This window comes from Vipera berus, assembly GCF_964194415.1.
Source record: "Vipera berus genome assembly, chromosome: 1".
Lineage (NCBI taxonomy): Eukaryota > Metazoa > Chordata > Lepidosauria > Squamata > Viperidae > Vipera > Vipera berus.
The window spans coordinates 285,567,157-285,588,468 of record NC_138202.1 but is presented as its reverse complement, the minus strand read 5'-3'; the positions used below and the strand labels follow the sequence as shown (position 1 = coordinate 285,588,468).

The 21,312-nt window shown below is 39.7% G+C and overlaps 1 protein-coding gene across 2 annotated transcripts; it reads right to left on the bottom strand.

Moving 5' to 3' along the window:
* Positions 1-5,233: 5,233 nt before the first annotated feature.
* Positions 5,234-19,791, bottom strand: CCSAP (centriole, cilia and spindle associated protein). Of its 2 annotated transcripts, XM_081312685.1 has the most exons (4): positions 19,334-19,791; positions 15,494-15,783; positions 7,987-8,156; positions 5,234-7,743 (listed from the first exon to the last, which is right to left on the bottom strand). In XM_081312685.1, exons 1-4 carry the CDS (start codon positions 19,707-19,709, stop codon positions 7,680-7,682), a joined length of 900 nt encoding a protein of 299 aa, XP_081168811.1. In that variant the 5' UTR covers positions 19,710-19,791; the 3' UTR covers positions 5,234-7,679. The 2 variants fall into 2 exon arrangements, 1 of the variants encoding a protein (XP_081168811.1); XR_014024488.1 differs by lacking the exons at positions 5,234-7,743; positions 15,494-15,783; positions 19,334-19,791 and adding exons at positions 10,933-10,995; positions 13,199-13,586 and having other exon boundaries at positions 8,029-8,156.
* Positions 19,792-21,312: the final 1,521 nt, after the last annotated feature.

The following is a 21,312-nucleotide window of genomic DNA, read 5'->3' as shown; positions in this document are numbered from 1 at the left end:
AATACTTTACTAATCATTATTGTTATTGTTACAAAACAGTACAGGAAAATTAAACTGAGTACCAAAAGAAGGAATATGTAGTCAGATTTTGCCTGGTATCTAAAATAAAAGAAAGATAGCATAAATTGATCATTGTTAGGGATGCGTTCCATCATTCATATGCATAGATTCCCACTTGTAAAGAAATTTCTACCTGTCCACCAAATTTATAATCCCTCTGTGATAAAACATGGGTCATGTTTTTTTAATGGACATCTGGATGAAATTGGTTTTGGTCTTTGTGGTCATGGTGAATTGATTATACGGGTTATACAAGTTAATGTTAAGAATATAAAATGATTTGAGATAAATGGGAATCTTCACTTGTAGCAATTTGTTTTTAAAAAGCTAAAGTCAACAAGAATAAAGTGTACTGATGTTGGCAAATAAATCACATCGCAAGAGTATGTTGCTCTAGAACAAAATCTGAATTCTGGTACTTAACAATTGAAAGAAATGGAAAAAATCTTTTACTAGCATGAGTATCTATATTGATGTGTATTGAGTTTATAGCATGAGTATAAACAGCATGGATGTTTTGAATGGCTTTCAAGAAACACTTTTGCCTCTTTTATTGTGGATTTGCTAATGCTTTCTTAAGATGAAAAAGAATCCAAAGAAGCTTGGAGATACTTTCCACCTAAGTGGATCTCCTGGATCCATCTATTATGTATCATTGGCCGTCCTTTCTCCCCACCACCACCCCTTTTAGAACTATTGTAAAGTAACCTTGTGTTTTAAATTTCAGGGAAGACCAATACCAGGTCTTGGCCATTGGCATTCTTGTAGTCTTCCTACACATTGCTATTACAGTTTTTCCTCTGAACTTTCATGTACAGTAATATTTGCTTTAAAACATGTGGAATAAAATGCAATAAATGTTTTGCTTTGGTCTTAACACTGAGTAGCCTAGGAAATGAAGAGTAGAGGAAGATAGTGGGGGAAAAGGACAAAAAAACATTGAGGATTCCTATCATTACTATGCAGAAATGAATGTCTTTCCTATTGCTAGCAGTGTTTGTGATGGAGACCTCGCAGCATCACAATTTGTGCTTATATGTAAGTATGCTGTGGGAGGATTTCTCTTTCCTTTTGTTTCTCCCCTCACCCACTTGTGAATCTAAAAGGAGTCATAATTTATGATGGCATTTCCCAAACTCTACTTTGCTTGCTTAGATAAGAACTGTTCCTTTGGAGCTAAAGTTAGCGTTGTTCCATTAACTATAGCTGCAGTTCTTAAAACATTGGCTTTTTTAGTATTGATATGCTACAGACCTGCTTATATCAAAATCAGCTGTGCACGTGTATTAATCTAAATGTAGAATTGAAAGGAATCTCTAGGGCAAGATAAGATGTGATCCATTCTTTTTCACATCCACAAATTTTCCCTAAATCTTTCTCACTTTTTTCTTATAAGTTGAATTTTTAGAGAAAAATACTAGCTGGATAAATATTAAAACTCTCAGGCACTGGCTTTCCATTGCATATGCTTTTGTTTCTTCATTTACAAAGTTTATATAGCTGCTTATCTTGAACCAAACTGAACAACTCCCAACCCCAAAATAAAACTCTATCTACAATTAAATTAAAATGTTAACAGCTAAACTTTGTAATGCAGCCCACAGCAAATTCATTCCAACAATCTCACCCGATCCCAGTTCTTGAGGGAAAACTCACCTCTTCAAGTGCTTTTCAGAAGGTTAAAAGGGTGGTGGCCTGCTGGACCTCTGGGGGAAGAGTATTCCATTGAGCAAGAGCTGACATGAAAAGGGTGCACTTCCTAGATCCTATGGCAATATTTAAAGGAAGGGACCAGGAGCATGCCTACCCTCTGATCTAGTAGGACAGGAAGAGGTGGTCCTGGAAATAACCCTGGTTTCCTGCCATATAGGGCTTTAAAGGGAATAATCAGCACCTTGAATTGAACCCAGAAGGAAACAGAGCCAACCAATAATATAAGGCATTGAAAATCCTGTGCTTTCCTTTTAATATGAAATTTGCTAGCACCAACTTTCACATACAGGTAGCCCTTGACTTAAGACTGTCTATTCAGTCATCATTCAAAAATACAACAGCACTAAACAAAGGGAATTATGTCCTGTGTTCAATATTACAGTCAGCGCAGCGCCTCTGTGGTCACTGAACAAAATGTGGGTGCTTGGCAATCTGCCCACCCTTATGATTGACCGCAGGGACGCTGCAGCAGCCCCACACCAACAATCACCCTTGGGCCTACCCCCTATCACTCTTCACTTTACTTATCTTTTCTTAAGATGGCCTTCAGGAAGGAGAGCAGCCAAACCACCGCACAGCCTTTCTACGTAGAGGCCACAAGGTGCCATCCTGGAAGCCGGGGCCATTTTGGATGCCAGAATTTTGGCCTCTTCCAAATGGCACCTGCTTCTGGAACGGGAATACTGCAAGTTTTTATTGCGATTCAAGGGTGCTGAATTGCTACCTCTGTTAGCTTAATTCTGGAAGTAAGAACTCCAGGAGTTTCAGCATTATAAAAGCACATTTTATAGTATACATAAAAATGCATGGTTTCTAAACTATGAAGATTTTACTGTTCTGCTTAATTTTACAGAAATGTAACATCTCCCTTGTGCGACATATGCATTCACTTCCTATAACTGTACACCCAACTCAATTTTTCTACATTTAATTCCTGTGAAGAGGAATACATAATACATAAGACTTTACTATGTTTACTGAACAACCCCCTGCTGCAAATGCAGATTTCAAACCACAACTTAAGTCCAAGAGCTTTGGGAAACCTGACAGTTATGAAGACAAGTGCAATATTGTACATAATGTCTGTGTGTCATTTGCTATAATTACAGGCAGTCCTTGACTTAAAACTTGCATTTATTTAATGACCATTTAAAGTTACAACAGCACTGGAAAAAGTGGTTTAACAACTGGTCCTCACGTTTACAACTGTTGCAGCATCCCACAGTCACATAATCAAAATTCAGGCATTGGCAACCAACATGGATTTATAGTGATTGTAGCATCCAGGAATCAAGTGATCACCATTTATAATTTTCCCAGATAGCTTCTGCAAGCAAAGTTAATCGGAGAAGCCAGATTTGCTTAACAACTGCATCATTCACTTAACAGTGATTCAGTTAACAACCATATCAAAAAAGGTGATAAAATTGGGCAGAACTCACTGAATAAGCCCCTTGCTTAACTACAGAAATTGTGGCGCCAATTGTTAAATTGAGTACTACCTGTACACAGAATGGATCTGTTTTACCAAAGGTTGTCCTTACTAATTAATTTCTATACTAATTGCAGCTTCTTTTTTGTTAATTCAGAATCCAATCTTGAAGAGTTTTTGTTTTCTTGGTAGAGTCACATCATTTCCCTTGGGCAATACAAGAAAAAATAGTCTTTGGCACCATTGCATGTTCCTGAAAACTAAACAGGCCAGTTTTGTTTTAAAACTTTCATATGACTGTATGACTTGTGATCAACCCTACCACGAAAATCAGGTGAATTGATGAATAAACAGCTTTAAAGGACTTTTTTCTGTCATTTAAGAAAAACAGTGCTAAATAAAAATAGTACATTCCTGGTTTATTTTAGAAGTCAAAAAAGATGAGAAGAATGTGGTACAAATACTGAATTCTAACCAATATTTTCTCTTGGCGATTCCGCTGGCAATTTTGATAAACTGCGTATATTAAGCATAAACTTTCTGAATATTAGATAACTATTAAACTCAGCATATGGTGAAAACTCAATTCAATGGGCTTTGCATGCAATGAATCTCATTTCCTTGGCAATTTGTATAATGTCTTCATGAAAATGATGCAATATTCATCATTTGCATGTTATGCAAATGGTGTCATTTGCATTGTGACAGTTGATGCAATATAACAAACACTGCAGTGATATGCTTTGTGGAACAAGCTAACATCTTGAATCATGCATGCAGCCTATTGTCATTTGGATGCGGATCATTGTTCCTAGTCTGGAAATAAACATGGAACCATTTGATGAAGGTTTATCTGGTCTATTTTACCTATTAATAGTAGAATAACTTTTCTAATTAAAGTGAAATGAGCCTACTAGTTAAGGGAGAAGTGGTGAAGAAAGAGAGGTGTCTAATCTCTAAAATTTCTGAAACCTTTCACATTTTTTTCTCAAACATAGTTGACTTCTTATATATAATTTAAATACAGCCATGTGATTTGTCTGAATTTTTCAAATCATTTTTATTCTCATAATCATGTGAGTAGTTACATTTAAGACCACAAAAATATGAAAAACACATACCATTTAGAAACATTCTAACTCACATACTGCTCCAAGCTTAATTTTTTCAGGCTTTAAAGTGATTTCAGTGCTCCCAATAATTGAGAAAATATATATGGTACCTCTGATTTCTAACCTTTTTACCCCTTCATTCTTTTTTTAAATTAATTGTATATATAGGAACAGTGACACTCAAATTTATGGCTTTCGGTGAAAATGCCTTCCCTTTGATCAGCAAGTCCTAGGGCTCATTAATCCGGCCCAGCTACAAACTGTAGTTTGACTTTGAGCTACCGTATGCTTCTTGAAGAACTATGTTATTATCCCGGTCCAGTTAACCCTAAACTGATAGAGCCCCATATAAGATTCCTCCCAAAGTTGATGGGAAAGAAATAATGCCAGTAGAATGTATGCTTTACTTCCATGAGCCAATACAGAACATTTTATCTCTGGCATGGTCACTCTAGATGCACTTAAGAGAAAAAATGTACAGCTCATCTTTAATGCCATTCTGGAATAAAGATTTCAGTAGATGTCTATAGTTCACTTTAAATGCATTTACTGTTTATTTTTATTTATTTATTTATTTTAATTCCATTTATATCCCGCCCTTCTCCGAAGACTCAGGGCGGCTTACAAGCTTAGCAGTAGCCTTCATTCTATGTATATGCCTGCTTATTAGGGCTTTCACACACACCCCAAGCGGCATTATTACAAAGTCAGCTTAATTGCCCCCAACAATCTGGGTCCTCATTTTACCTACCTCGGAAGGATGGAAGGCTGAGTCAACCTTGAGCCTGGAGGGATGCGAACCTGCACTAATTGCAGGCAGCTGGTGTTACTTAAGGAGGCATTAGCCCACTGCTCCACCACTGTTTAAGATTAGTGATTTCCATCTGAAACAGGCACCACTGCTAGGGTTGGGGAGAATGCACCTAGCAAGGATTTTGTAGCAGTTTTTAGGGAAATGGCTGTATTTCAAGCAGCAGGGATATTGTGATACATCCCATTATTTTTCTGCTGGTATTAAGGTTGACATGAGGAAACTTCTTGACACCTAAAATCTACTTAATTTACTACTGTGTTTTAACCAACACTAGTGTTCATATTTATATATTATGGCTTACCAGAGCATAAGTGGTAAATATAGATTTCACGTGAGAAGCTTGAGGGGAAAAAGCAACTTTAATTTATTAAAGACACTCACTTGTTACTATGGTAAAGAGAGAGAAAGAAAAAGGCATTCATTAGTGGTCATTTGCTCCAGTTAGGAAGACCGTTCTTCAAAAGTGAGTAAGAAATGCATTAAATAAAAGAATAATTGTTCAATTGAGATATGGAAAAATATTTGAACACAGGTACATACAGAGGCAAATATCTACAGTGCACACTATGTTAAAGTACACATCAGTTGGAATAGTTGATATACATAAAGTGCCATTTGCAAGTTCATGCATTTGCCAACTGAAAGCTGCACAGACCCACTGTTTGGAAGAACCACAATTGCATAAATCAGCATTTAGATAGAGACGCTTTATTTTATGACTGTGTTCCCATACTGAAACTTATTAAACAAAAATAATCATCTAATCAGCAGATTGAAACAGTGTTCAGCCAAGCGCTTGTTCTATTTCTCCAGATATTTTTTTTTCCCTTCTGTTCCAACTTCTCCCTAATCAGGAGTGTATAGTTACAGTACATGTTCTATTCTCAAAAAGCTGGTACTGAAGATGCCCTTTGGGGTGTGGGTTTTGTACTTTTTCAAGCCCTAGGATTTTCTTGACATTTTCTAGCCTTCCTCTGGTGCATACGATAGTCATTTTATGCTGAAGCCACGTATTGTTCAAATTCATTAATTAGATACACTGAAGATTGAAGAAACAAATTACCGTTCAAAAAAAAAGTTCAATTACATATATCTGTAGATGGAAATAAAGCCACTACATGCAACTATAGAAGAGGTCAAATAACACTTGTAATACAGTAGTTGAATTGTTGGAATGGAAATCAGTTTCACTTTCCACAACACTGGAAGCTCACTAGATAACTTTGGATCTGTTGGGGGCGGGGGTCCCAGGCCCTCATCCATAGGGTAATTTGCAGGAAAAATGGAAAGTCAATGCAATGAATGCAGGCTTTTTCTTGGCTCCTGGAAAGACAGGATCTAAATGTAATGAATATATCCTATTCTTCAGAATGAACAGTTTGTTCTGCACAAAAATGAGTTGAAAAATGAGTTAGTTAAGATCTTACTGTTGCTGATTAATGACAGGTTTTACAAAGATCTGTATTTGCTGTATCTTTAAATCCAATTTTTTTCAAGATCTGAAAAAACAATTACTGAGACTGAAAAATCTTTTATTTCAAAGTTAAAAATCACAAGTACCGGTAGTTTCATTCTGCGGTACAATCTTTCAAGTATGTTGCACTTTCATGATTGCCAATGGCTTCTTCCTGTATAGAAAAATCACTTTAAAAAAACCCAGAAATATGTGATACATTGGAGTACAGCAAAATTTGCAATGTCACCTGAGTCTTGACACAGAATATACCCCAGCTTGATTAAACAGGCAAATGAAACAAATCCAGAATTTTAACATTATACAGGTCACTGTGCAGAAGCCTTATCTAATAAAACTGTTCACTGAATGTATTTAAGACCACTCAAAATGAAATATTTTACTACAAAAAAAGTTTAAAACCATTTACTTTCTACAAACTACTCATTAGTCCATCACAATTATTGATTGTCTTTGTCATTTGGTACAATGGGTTCGTGATAGCAAATGTTCAAAACCACAGTCACAGGATATTACTAATCTATTGCAGCAAAATGTTCAATTTTGTATTGTCACAACATCTACAGCAGGAATGCAAATCTCAAAAGTCACTATACATCTAAAAGGAGAAACTTTTCTGTGTTCTAAAAGCGCACCTAACATTTCCAGGTATAGATTTTTCACAGATACTCTGCAAAAACTCATGTCTTTTAGTGCTCTTTGTGATTTTATTAAGCTGTATAAATGACAACCTCATTTTGGCAGCTCCAGAGAAGAAACCAATGATTTGTCTAAGGAATCCAATGGTCAGCTTCCACAAAACATTTTTTACCTGCTAGTTTGTAAAGTATGCAGTCCTTTTATAAATTATTGCCAATCAGCTCATATCATAATTTAATGAGACCTTCATTTGTTCAGAAAGAATCTTTACAAATCAGTTGCTGTCAAGTTTTCATGATTATTTTTACAATAAATTGCACTGAAAGCTGGATGCTTTCAATGTAACTCTAGTGCAACCAGTTTTCTATTGGCACAGGATTGGTATATTCAGTAACTATAGAGAAGAAAGCCATTTCAAGAAAATATTGAGTTGCTTTATTTAAAAAAATTATTACTCACTGTTAAGTTTTTTAGATGAAGGTCAATTCTTGACATTTTCCTTTTAAAATAAATAAATAAATCTAGTAAGGGACCTATATTGGTAAACAGTTCTCATCAATATGGATCCTCTTCTGCTGCAAAGGCTAAGTAGTCAAAATATAAATAAATGTAACAAACTGCTGGAAAAAAACCCATCTGTAAAAAATAGAAAACCCTTGCATAATAGTCTGGAGTTTTCTACTGATGTCCTGGTCATTTTCAAAGCACTCTGAATTTTTTAAAAAAGTAGAAGTCCAATCACCGAGCTCGTGCTGAGTAACACCTCATGTATTCTGTCATCCATGGATTGTCTGGACCTGAAGGCTTGGTTCTCCATGTTCTTTCTACTTCTGCTGTGTGTATCCGTCTTTGTGGTACTTTCCTTTTTTCCACTTGTCTTCTGTTCTTTGCTCTTAATGCAGACTCGTGTATCTGCAGAGACAATTTAAAAGTTGGGGGGGGGTGTTTGTAGAAAATACAACTTTGAAATCACTTGATGAAAGTCACCCTAAAACAGCCTTCTAAATACTAATTTGGAATTTCAATATATCTGTGTTTTTCAAACTTGACAACTTTTAAGATGTGTGGAGTTCAGCTCCCAGAATTCCCAAACCAGCAATTTCACACATCTTAAAGTTTCCATGTCTGAAAAGTACTGCATTATATAGATTCCTTTTATGAACATTTCACTCATAAGAGGTGGCTTAAATTCAATTGTTAGTCCTACCTCATATCATTTGCACAAAATACGGAAAGTACGATGTATTCTACTTTTGGATTTTGTGAACGATTATCCCTGGAGCTACCAACCAATAGATATTGTATGCTAGGATTTCTTTTCATATTTACTAGCACTGCCTGGTTGCTTTATTTTTTATTTGTTTTAAACATTTATATAGCCATCTATCTTTCAACCAACTCTGAATAGTTCCCAATCAAAATAACTGCAATATAATTAAGACTATCGGTATCATAATTAATAATTTTAGCTACATTATGAGAGGACCTAAAGGGAAAATTAAAAGAACTATTTATTCCAAAAGTCCAGAAATCATAGAAATAAACATGCTGAATAGATATGTTCCTAAGATAAAAATAAAATTAAAAACCAGAATATTAATAGATGAACTGTGCCTATAAATTAGCATTGGACGTACAGACATCTGGATAAAAACACATAAAATTTAAATACATATGATATTATGAAATAATAGTACTATTCCATTAAAAAAATACTGTAGGCTAGGGAACTTGTTTTAGTGCCCTTTTCCTTAAGAAAAACAATGTTCCTTTACTTTTAAAAAAAAAGTCTAGGAGATAGATGCGGTTTAAAGTGCAATATCTTTGCTGCTAAATCCAATATTAACTCTCTATTTTTTAAAACTCTGCAGAAAATAATGCTGTATTCCAAAGTACTCAAAACTTCATCTCATTACTTTGTGCATGTTTCATACACTAGATTCTACTTGTATTATAGAGTAAATTTTACTAGTTACAGTGAGGGAAAAATTTATTTGATCCCTTGCTGATCCCCCCCGATTTTGTATGTTTGCCTACTGACGAAGAAATTATCAGTCTATAATTTTAATGGTAGGTTTATTTTAACAGTGAGAGACAGAATAACAATAAAAATATCCAAAATAAACACATTTCAAAAAAGTTATAAATTGATTTGCATTTTAATGAGTGAAATAAGTATCAATCAGCAAGATTTCTGGCTCCCAGGTGTCTTTTATACAGGTAATGAGCTGAGATTAGGAGCACTCTATTAAAGGGAGTGCTCCTAATCTCAGCTTGTTACCTGTATAAAAGACACCTGTCCACAGAAGCTATCAATCAATCAGATCCCAAACTCTTCACCATGGCCAAGATCAAAGAGCTGTCCAAGGATGTCAGGGACAAGATTGTAGACCTACATAAGACTGGAATGGGCTACAAGACTATTTCCAAGCAGCTTGGTGAGAAGGCGACAACAGTTGGTGTGATTATTCGCAAATGGAAAAAACACAAAATGACTGTCAATCTCCCCATCTGAAGTTTGCCAATGAACAGTTGAATGATTCAGAGGAGAACTGGGTGAAAGTGTTGTGGTCAGATAAGACCAAAATCGAACTCTGTCATAAACTCAACTCGCCGTGTTTGGAGGAGGAGGAGGAAGGTTGCCTATGACCTCAAGAACACCATCCCCACTGTCAAACATGGAGGTGGAAACATTATGCTTTGGGAGTGTTTTTCTGCTAAGGAGACAGGACAACTTCACCACATCAAAGCGACAATGGACTTAGTACTTGGTGGCAAAACCCTTGTTCACAATCACAGAGGTCAGACGTTTCTTGTAGTTGGCCACCATCAAATCTTGGGTGAGGACCTCCTTCCCTCAGCCAGGGCATTGAAAATGGGTCGTGGACTGATATTTCAGCAGGACGACGACCCAAAACACACGGCCAAGGCAACAAAGGAGTGGCTCAAGAAAACGCACATTAAAGTCCTGGAGTGGCCTAGCCAGTCTCCAGACCTTAATAGAAAGGTCCATAGAAAATCTGTGGAAGGAGCTGAAGTCTCGAGCTGCCAAATGTCAGCTTCAAAACCTTAATGACTTGGAGTGGATCTGCAAAGAGGAATGGGACAAAATCTCTCCTAAAGTGTGTGTAAATCTGGTGGCCAACTACAAGAAACGTCTGACCTCTGTGATTGACAACAAGGGTTTTGCCACCAAGTACTAAGTCATGTTTTGCAAAGGGGTCAAATACTTATTTCACTCATTAAAATGCAAATCAATTTATAACTTTTTTGAAATGTGTGTTTCTGCATTTTTTTGGTTGTTATTCTGTCTCTCGCTGTTAAAATAACCTACCATTAAAATTATAGACTGATCATTTCTTTGCCAGTGGGCAAATGTATAAAATCAGCAGGGGATCAAATAATTTATTCCCTCATTGTAGTCCCAAAGGTGCTTTTTCAAAAGGCAACTGGACTGTCCAGTTGCCTTTTGAAAAAGCACCTTTGGGACAACTATGACTTGGATGACTGAGAATCTCCATAAACATATAATTAGTATCTTAACACGGAAGATGCTGAAGTACTTTAAGAATACCAGGGCTAATTCTGGGTCTACGTAAAAGCAAAAGCAATATAATTTTCACAGTGATCAATACTTTAATATGGCCCAAACTGATTCCTAAATTCCCAATATATCTAAAACTAGTACCAAATTTGCTGGATTCCTTTTATCCATATGAACTGACTTTTCACCAGTGTGGATTTCAGTCACCTGTTGATAAACCAAGAGTTGCAACATTCATAACTACAGAAAGCATGTATGTCATCTAGGTGTAAAAAAAAATTAGGGGGGGAGCAGTGATCAACTGGGATCCATGTTCACAAATTGTCTATACATTTTAATCCTTAAAGTTGCAGAATTCTGCAGCAGAACAGTTTGCTGTCTGAATCCACCCTAAAGTTCAGATTTTATTATCTGGGTACTTGACTCTCACAGATTAGGAATTGAAGAAGGGGCTTTCCTGCCTTGTATTCAAGTTACAACTTCCTTGATAGATTATTTCCCTTGTATAGTATTTACTCTTATTTAAGATTGTGCCTGAATCAAAAACACATACAATGCTTGTTTGTTAAGCTTTTCACATAGTTATGAACATACGGCATGGACATTACTTAAATAAGATCAACTGATATTTTAAAGGTGGGCAAAAGATCTTAGTCATGGATAGCTCTGCTTTTATTCAGTCAGTAAAATATTTTAGGGAATATTGTGCATGCTTGGATAATCATATTTCAGCTTAATAAGTCAAAATACGAATTTCTTCACCCATGTATCTGCTTCTTGGTCTAAGCCAACTACAACCAAGAAGCTCTTCTGTTAAGAGCACTTTTTGGCCTATTGTTTTCCAAACCAGAAAGCTGTGGTTAATAGCTAAAGAACAAGATAATATAATCAACTTACTTCAATTTCATTTTACATTCCCCTTTGTTTCTAAGCTATTAAATTTCCTAATTTGGATGAACGTAAAAAATATCATTATTAGAAGATGTCCTAGCTGGCAGGCTAACTCACAGGAAAGAGCAGAAACAATAAACTACAGCAGGGGTCCTTAACCTTGGCAACTTTAAGACTTGTGGACTTCAACTCTCAGAATTCCTCAGCCAGCTTTGAAATCCACAAGTCTTAAAGTTGCCAAGGTTGAGGATCCCTGACCTACAATATTTAATAATTGAACCTATGAAGTTGAAATACAGTTGGCTGAATTCCCACTGTCTTGTACAAATACCTTATCTGTTGAAAAATACTATATGAGAGTACTCCTCTGTCAAACTCCAGTCTCTCACATTTTCAGAGCAAAAATGGATACCTTTTGATCAGTCCTTACTGTAGTACCACTAATTTTACTTAAGTAGAAATCGCCATTACATCACATGGATTTTGGGAAATTTGTTCAAGTTATACCTAATCTTTACCTAACATGCTATTATTAATTTTTATTTATTTATTTATTTAATCCCATTTATATCCCGCCCTTCTCTGAAGATTCAGGGCGGCTTACAATCTAAAGCACAAATCAAGTGTGCTTAGCAGTAGCCTTCATTCTATGTATATGCCTGCTTATTAGGGCTTTCGCCCCCCCCAAGCGGCATTATTACAAAGTCAGCTTATTGCCCCCAACAATCTGGGTCCTCATTTTAATTTAATTTAATTTAATTTAATTTAATTTAATTTAATAATATTTCTATACCGCCCTTCTCCCGAAGGACTCAGGGAGGTGAACAGGGCAAGAATAAAAATACAGAATTACAAAAATTAAAAAATGATTAAATACATGCCCACTAAAAACAATCAATACATATTAAAACCCCAATAAAATGACAGTAAAAAACCCCACCAATCCCCCATCAGGCCAGGCCGGCTTGTTCGAACAAGTATGTTTTTAGATTGCGGCGAAAGGAGCGAAGATCGGGCGCCATCCGGAGCTCAACCGGTAACTGATTCCATAGCTCCGGGGCGCCCACAGAGAAGGATCTCCCCCTGGGGGCCACCAATCAACATTCTCTGACCGGTGGCACCCTGAGGAGGCCCTCTCTGTGTGAACGCACAGGGCGAAGGGAAGTTGATGCCGGCAGCAGGTGTTCCCTAAGGTACTCCGGACCCCTGCCATGTAGGGCTTTAAACACCATTACTAGTACCTTGAATTTTACCTACCTCTGAAGGATGGAAGGCTGAGTCAACCTTGAGCCTGGTGGGACTCGAACCTGCACTAATTGCAGGCAGCTGGTGTTACTTAAGGAGGCATTAGCCCACTGCTCCACCAAGGCTTTTAGTTGATTATCCTAGCATAGAGGTTTAATTGATATATAGTTGTTACATGTATTTTCTTTCTGTTTTCTTTTCTCCACAATGCTGTCAGAAGTACAGTAACAAACTTAACATTTCCACAGAGGAGCATTATTTTGCAAGAACTTACAGCTTCTCAACGGTACTCAAGTTCCTATCATGGAGGTGTCATCAGTACTTCAATGTTTTGTGCCATTCCTAAACTTGCGCTCATCCTGTCTCATCCTCATCCTGACTGCTGTTTTACATATATATCTTATGCTGATTTTGATAGGGGCTAAGTCATAATTCTAGCACCGAGAGTTCCTTCCACAGCAGAACTGAAATTGCAGCCAAAAAATAAAAACAAAACAAAAAAAGTTTGCATTAAACCAGAATCAACAAGAATTTAGACCTACTTTGTAACCACAGTGTTATGATTAAGCCAGAAATGTTAACAGCCCAAGGAAACAGTCACATCTACAGTGTGACACACACCCACACCCACCACACACACACACACACACACACACACACACACACACACACACACACACACACGGGAAAGACAATGCCTCCCTTATCAAGCACATTAACAGGCTTGCAGATACTGCTTGCAGGTTTCCCATGGGGACGGGCTTGCCAGCAGGGGAAGTGGAATTAGATAAGCTTGGATATGACCCAGAAAGGCTGTTATTTCCAAACTGACCTGGGGAAGCTCTTTTAAAAGGCATCATAATGTAAAAATAAATACAGATTTAGATGAAGAAAACCTTTTAGCTCCAAAAGCATCGGAGGTACACCGATCCTATCCCTTTGAAGGCAAGCAAGCCTGGCACAGGAAATTCTTGCCCCATAACCAAGGCAACAGTTTCTCCATCCTCTATACCCAATTCAATACATTGCTATGGGCCGGGGAAGCGAAGGACTTAATTTTAAGTTGTGGACACTTCAAAAATGGCAGCATTCTTAACAATAAAAAAAAATCCAGGCAATCTGATGTTAAAAAAGAATTTCCGGGTCCCTTTTCTGAGCCTGGATATGGCAAGCCAACAGGACACACGGCGCGTTGCTGGTAGAAAGGTGGTGATACATTTATTCCAAAAGGCAAGAGAAAGTAGGATACAGAGTGTTTGTTTTATAGGGGGACTGGCCTCTTTAAGGAAAAGGTGAAAGAGACAGGATCAGAAAAAGAAAAGGAGGCGAGGTTGTCCTGCAGGAATACAAACTCATTTGAGGGCTAATCCACAGGGAGCTCCGTTTCCATCTGTCCTGTTTGCCATCGTTCGCTCCCTAGAGACTAAAATGGACTGATCTGAAACTTGAGCTGGCCGCAAACAAGGAGTGTATATCGGAGTTGGTGACCCTCTGAGAGCTGTATGCAACGAAATTTCATTTTGATGTATGCCAATTGGTGTACATTCAAAGTGACAAAAAAGTTGTTGTTGTTGGTGGTGGTGTGACCTTGGGGGGGGAGGGAGGTGCGTGCAGGTGCTGCTTCTAATGTGTGACTCTGTCAAAAGGTCAATTTTAATTGTCCTTCCTGGTGTCTGTTGGCTTGCCTTGTGTTGTGTAAACAGTGTCTGGATCGCCTGTTTGTGGGTGTGAGGAAGTGTGACTGAATACGTTCTTTGGTTAATTACTCTTGTCCAAGTACCATATTTGATTTTGGTATTTGATTTTGGTATTTGGTTTTGCTATTGTCGGTTGATAGCTTAGCAGAGTTGCCATCTAGCAATCTACTGGTACCATGTATTTCCCATAGTTTCACTTACAGTGGATCATAGATTTGTGTTCATGAATGAGGGATAGCAGAGACAGTGAAAAATAAATTTGGAACAAAGAATCTTCTAGGATTATTATTATTATTATTAAAATAAAATTATTTTCACCCTGGAATAATGGGCCAGCAGAAAGGCAACATAGGCCTTGTGGCTCTAGACAAGCGCATAGGCAGCAAACAAGCAACTGCATCTAGGTCAAAAGGGCAGGCAAAACCACATCCCAAAGAGTTTTCCATCTCCCAGTATGAATATATTTGAGAAAGGTGGCCTTGCCCTTATAAAGCAGGTGTACAAAAGTAGCTTCAGACACAGGGACTTCAATATGAGGGGCACAATCCTAAATCGAGAGCACAGCATCCTAGATATCTTATCCAATAAGTAACACAACAAATAAAATTTCAAAAAATAAAAGCCAAGTTTACTTCTGACTTCAGCATCCCATGACACAAAGGCAGGGAAGCAGCAAAATACTAGTTCATCTGGGACCGCAAATACTCTACCTAACACAGGGCTTGCGTAAGGCCAAATACCTAGACCAGTGTTTTTCAAACTTGACACTTTTAGGATGTGTGGACTTCAATTCCCAGAATCCCATAGCCAGTGTCTTAAAGTTTTAGATTTAGGCAAAACACTTCCTAAAAAGACATACTTCTTTCGCTTACTTCATTTACTGAAGCAGATGCCCGGACGTTGTGTGTCTTCTGACTGCCTGTATCAGTCTGCTTTTCACCCCAGCCATATAAAGCAAATGGGTGTTTTATTCCCAATGTCGTTTCTGTCCTTTGTGGGCTTTTTGCTCGTCTTCGGTCACTTTGCCTGCCAGAGGCATTCTTCTGACTCAAAGGCTGCTTTTGAGGACAACTTGTTGAACTGCCGATTGCTTTTCCTGCAGTTTTCCTTTCATCTTTCTTGACAACAGCCTTCCCTTCGGATTGTTCCTGACCATCAATCTCTGGGGGGAAAATGAGAAGTGAGTTTTTAGCCTGTTCAAATTGCACTCAAGAAATCCCATCTACTTTTGTAGCATAGCTCTTTTGATTGATTTGGAATCGAAGGAAACGGCTCCCTCTTTATAACCATTGCAGACTTAAAATACAAGGTGGACCATTTTAACTCTCTCTTTTGCCACATTTGGACCTTGGGAGAACTAGCTGTTTGTATCCTATTCATTCATTTAATTTCCCTTTCCCAAGGAGACAACAACTTGGTCATCCCTCCCATTTTCTTTAAGTCCCAACAACCCTGTGAGATAGGTTAGTCTGAGAGATATTACTGCCCCAAACCTCATGGGTTAATGGAGACGTGAACCAGAGGTAGATCTGATTCTAAATCAAACAGTAAGGCTGTAGCAGCAAAGAAAGGACATCCAGAAATGGCTATACAATATTCCAGTACTTTCCCCAAGCAGGCAGAAGATCAGGAGGGGTCACAGATTGTCCTGTGTGAGAAAAAAAAAGTGTCTTCCATCTTGACTGCTGTCACTCGGGGCTGTGTTACAATTCCTACAAAAAAGTCTGCAAATCCTACTTATTTTTGGCTGGCATCTAAAAGCTTATGCAATTTTTAGAATGCATGCTACCATGGCAATGGCTTACATAAGCAGCAAGCTGTTTTTCAGTTCGAAAATCACCAATCTTATCTGAGAACCCACTGCACTTGTTGAGTATATGTTGTATAAATGTGATTCTTATTGTTGAAAGACTATGAGGAAGGATACTTTCTAAGCTAGTATCATATAACATCATCCTTAAATAATTAGCACAACTATATTGAAATTTGCCCACTGATTAAGTTATTCTGTCTACTATCATTTATAACCCTATATGTTGTGCAGATCTCATAAAAAGAGAACTGTACTTCAGATCATTAGCATTTTAGTGCCTATTTGTAAAATTGATTTCTATCTGCCAGCAAAAATTGTGTTAGTCTCTCCAATATATTTCCCAAATGGACTGAAGCTAAACTTTATGTGGACCTATTCCAATAGCTAATATACTGTAAGTCCAAGTGACCCCAAAAATATACCAAATCAATGGGGTGGGTTTATAAGGCCAATGAAAGATATGTTTGAGAACATTGTGAACAATATTAAAGTAGCAGGAAGGCACATTGAATTATTTTAGGGAAAAGAGCTAAGCATGCATGACACAAAATTGGGATTTCTTAGGGTTTCTTTCCCCTAGGTTTTGAGAGGTTGGTTGAGGGATGTTTATGTATTCAATTATGTTAAACAAATTTAACAGCTACATACAGTTCACTATGCTTCCCATCTAGGAAGTAGGAAGTTGTGCTGCCAATTTTGCAAACCAAGAAAATGGTTTCAAAAGCAATGAATTCCCTAGTCAAAGGCAGGCTGGCATAGTCTGGCATTCTGAGATGCATGAGGTACATAAATTAATGAATACTCAAATTTTCTGATGACTTCCTTGAAGTTGTCTATTTCTGTATATGAAGTAGATCCTTGGACAGTCATTTGGCCAAGTTTGAAAATAAGATACTTTATTACTGTTACTATTTATTACTATTATTTTCATGATACTAGTATGCTGTATCAGTTTCATATAGCTGTTAGATGTTCTGATGAAGCATCTTAGGTTAAAATATATTTCAAATTAAGTGCAGGTGATTATTTATGAACTATGTGGTTTCACATTATGAGGTATAATTCCAACTATGGGTGTATTAAATGCATTTGTTTTAAGCTGCCCTGAGAAAATTTGTCCTGAAATGGCATTGTCAAACATATAAATGGCAGTTCCATCTTCTTTTAAGATTGTCAAACTCTGGAGACTGGAAGTGAACCAAGCTAAGAGTTAGGCACAAGTAAGCCTATTGATTCTAGCACCGATTGCTCTCAAAACCTAATCTGCACCCAGCTTGGATTCAGAGCAGTCAGTCAGTTGTGTTAGTATGGTTAGTTTTGTGGCTTAGAGAAAGCAAGGGGGCTTACCTTTTATTTTCCTTTAAAGGAAGCTTGTTTTACCACTCATATAAGGCCATTTGACAGTGTTTAATCTACAAAGCACAGAGTAGTTATGCTGAAGAAAGATCTTTTAAGTTCAGGGAGATGCTGAAATACATAGCAACAAATACAAGGCCAGAACTGTATACCCACATATTCTCCTTCCACCCAGAGAGAGAGAAAAATGGATCCTAATTAGGGTTGAAGCTCAAAAAATGAAAGGAGGGGGAAGGAAATAAAGTTTAGCAGTTCATCCTTTGGGTGGTCAGATCTTTAAACTAGCCGGCCTCCACCTTGCAATAAGATCATCCAAGCCATATGGATTAACCCAGGGGTCTTCAAACCTGGCCCTTTTATGACTTGTGGACTTCAACTCCCATAATTCCTCAACCAGGCACACAGGCTGAGGAATTCTGGGAGTTGAAGTCCACAAATCATAAAAGGCCCAAGTTTGAAGACCCCTGGATTAACCTTTCCCACACAGCCTGGCAGGCAGGCAAGCAAGCAAAACCTTCTCTTTCTGCTCCTCCCACCAGTCGGGTTTCTGCAAGTGGGACGTTGAAGCAACGTCCTGTGAAAAGAAAGGCAGATCCGCCTTCGCCTGTTCCCCGACAGATGGGTTCATTAGGGAGACCGGGCCATAATCCGTGCTCAGCGACAACGTCAAGCTCGCCAGGAGCGCCCGCTGGGTCCTTACGCCTACCGGTTTCCTATCCACAGCCGTGCACCAAAGGGTTAAAGCGGTAAATCGAGGCCAAACCTCCGCGCTCCTCGCAATTCGGTTGATTTAAAAACCCAGCTCCCCGCTTCAGAAACAGACGTTCAGCTCCGCTGCACGAAGGAGACCCCCTAAAAGGGAGTCCTCGGGCCATCTGGCTCCCAGCCCACCCACCCACCCACCTTCCCTTCCTCCCGTTCACAGCCAAACCGATTGCCGCCGCCTGTCTTCCCGAAGCAAACGGCCTAGCGATCCGCTCAAGGTCATTGCGTAGTCCTAAGGAAGGCGCTTTCTCTCCCCCCCCCCATCCCCACCCGTTACATCTGAGGAAGCGGAGCTGCTGTGGTGCCCGGTCTATGCATACACAAGCTGCTCCTCAGGGAGCAGGGGTAGCGGCCACGAATCGGATACTCTTCAGGGGCGCAGGAGATGGCAATCAGAGCTACCACATATCCGGACAAATTGGGGCTTTTTCGTATCCCTTTGCCTATCGCACTTGTTTCCTATGTCAGCTGGCGCCCAGCCTGTCTGCAGCTCGCTTTCCACCTGCCGTTGCGCTCGGATCCACCGCGTTGGTCGCCCTAGGCAACTGCCGAGTTCCTCCAGGGACACCGATCGATTCTGCCGCGGATCGCGGCTTTGTTTTGTTGTTGTTCTGAAAGCCTGGCAGAGAGCCCTGAGCTGCGGAGCCCAAGGCTCAGAGCCCCACCGCCTCGACTGTATTAACGCCACTGAGTCACACCAAGAGACTGTTATTCTACCACCACAACAACAACAACATCCCGGCCCCGTCCTTCATTCCCCAGGCATTGGAGCACATACCGGGTCCGCCGGGGGGCTCCGCCGGCGCCCGACTGGAAGCCTCATCCTCTCCAGGCGCGCCGATCCTGCCGAGACCCAGATCTCCTCCGGGGACTTCGGTTTCTCCTGCAGGACGCGCCGCTTCCTCCTCTGGCAGGCGGACAACTGGAGGGCTGGAAGTGCCCTGGGACGATGGGGAACTGCCGCTGTCGCCGCTTCCGTTCAGGCTGCCGTCCTGTTCCCAATCGTCCCAAAACCAAGGCCGATGCGCCTGTTCTAAGAGGCGTCGACTCAGGCGGTAGCGCAGTAACTCCTGGTAGCAGGGGCCGCACGCCTCCCATTTCGGTTCTTTAAAGCACTTCATGTACTCGCTTTTCACGCACCGCGACGGCCCCATCGCGAACCGCCTTTCCAATCCAAGCTGCTCCGCGGGGTCGCCCTCCAGTCGAGGAATGGATCACCGGCGGGAGGAGGGGAAAAAAACACTCTTTATTTCACGCTCTTCACCCCACCCTCCCGCTGGAACGTTTAAACACAAACAGCAACGTCCTGTATCCGCCTCCGCTCCCTTCGGCCAATCGACGTACGAGTTGGAGGTTCTCTGCTACGTCACAATCAGGCTTTGGGGGCTCTTCGAAAACATCCAAGGTGGTGTAGCGTGCTGCTTCTTGGCAGTTTGATGGAGTGGGGGGGGGGGGGCAGAGACGGTCTAATTAAAGAGGAAGGTAGCAACAGCAGTTCTCTTCGACTTCGTTCCGGAAACAGAACATCCTCTCTTCGTAAATCCCCAGATCTGAGCCACTTAACCAGTGCAGCTGCTACTATAAAAAGTGTTTCTGGTATCTATCGCACGTGATCCAGGCTATAATGCAGTTTAGTTGTTAGGGGCATTTTCACACTAGGTACAGTAGTGGCTTAAAGCGTCACCGTCGTAGAGTTAGCTCCAAAATATTGTAGTGGTCTAAGGTGTTTGATCGCATCCTAGTATTATAGCGGGTTTGTGCTTAATTCTGAAGGTTTTAATCTGAGATGCTAATATATCTGCCTCTAATAGAGTATTTCCCTCCCTCCCACACTGTAAACAGGCACCCGCTGAGCAGAAACAGTAACAAATCAGGGTGTTACAATAAGCAAGAGTAGGGCTGCTATTTACCTGGGCACCATTTCACCTTTATACCAGGTTTAGTTTGTGCAAATACATTTTCTGTTCATAAGGTAAGGTAAAGGTAAAGGTTCCCCCGCACATGCGTGCTAGTCGTGCTAGTCGTTTCCGACTCTAGGGGCTGGTGCTCATCTCCGTTTCAAAGCCGAAGAGCCAGCGCTTGTCCGAGGACGTCTCCGTGGTCATGTGGCTGGCATGTCTAGACGCCAAAGGCGCACGGAATGCTGTTACCTTCCCACCGCAGTGGTCCCTATTTTTCTACTTGCATTTTTACGTGCTTTCGAACTGCTAGGTTGGCAGAAGCTGGGACGAGTAACAGGCGCTCACTCTGCTACGCGGCACTCGGGATTCGACCCGCCAAACTGCCGACCTTCTGATCGCTCTTCCTCATTATTGTTATTTTGCAAAACAGGTGGGGGGGATATCAGGAGATTTTAAGTTGGGCCAGAAAATGAACAATCAGCTGGAAAGATAACTAAATCACATTAAGGAAGGCTTTTGATACTGGCAAAGCATTTTTAGAGATTTGGAAATACAAAAGCTTCTGGGTGATTTCCCATTTCTAATAGAAGGAAGTGGACACCAGGAATTGGGAGAAGTGAAATCCTTTAACCCAGAATGAAAATCCTTAGTTGAAAGCCCTCCCTGAAAAAGGAGGGTTTAACCCAAAGAACTTTGCTGGAAAGACATTCTTCATAAAATAGGAATTATCCAACCTTGGCTAATCTTGAGAAAGTTAAGCAATGTGAGCCCTGTTTGGTACTTTGCACTAGACTAGGCTAAACTGGGAAGTCAGAAAATGTCCTGGAGGTGAGGAGCAACAAATCCATTTCCATAA

Coding starts and splice junctions, on each gene's coding strand:
- CCSAP (XM_081312685.1), bottom strand. CDS start 19,709: ATGGGGCCGTCGCGGTGCGTGAAAAGCGAGTACATGAAGTGCTTTAAA. Junction 8,157..15,493: donor CATCTGCTTCAGTAAATGAA/GTAAGCGAAAGA, acceptor TTGTCTCTGCAG/ATACACGAGTCTGCATTAAG. Junction 7,744..7,986: donor TGTTACTCAGCACGAGCTCG/GTGATTGGACTT, acceptor TTATTTTAAAAG/GAAAATGTCAAGAATTGACC.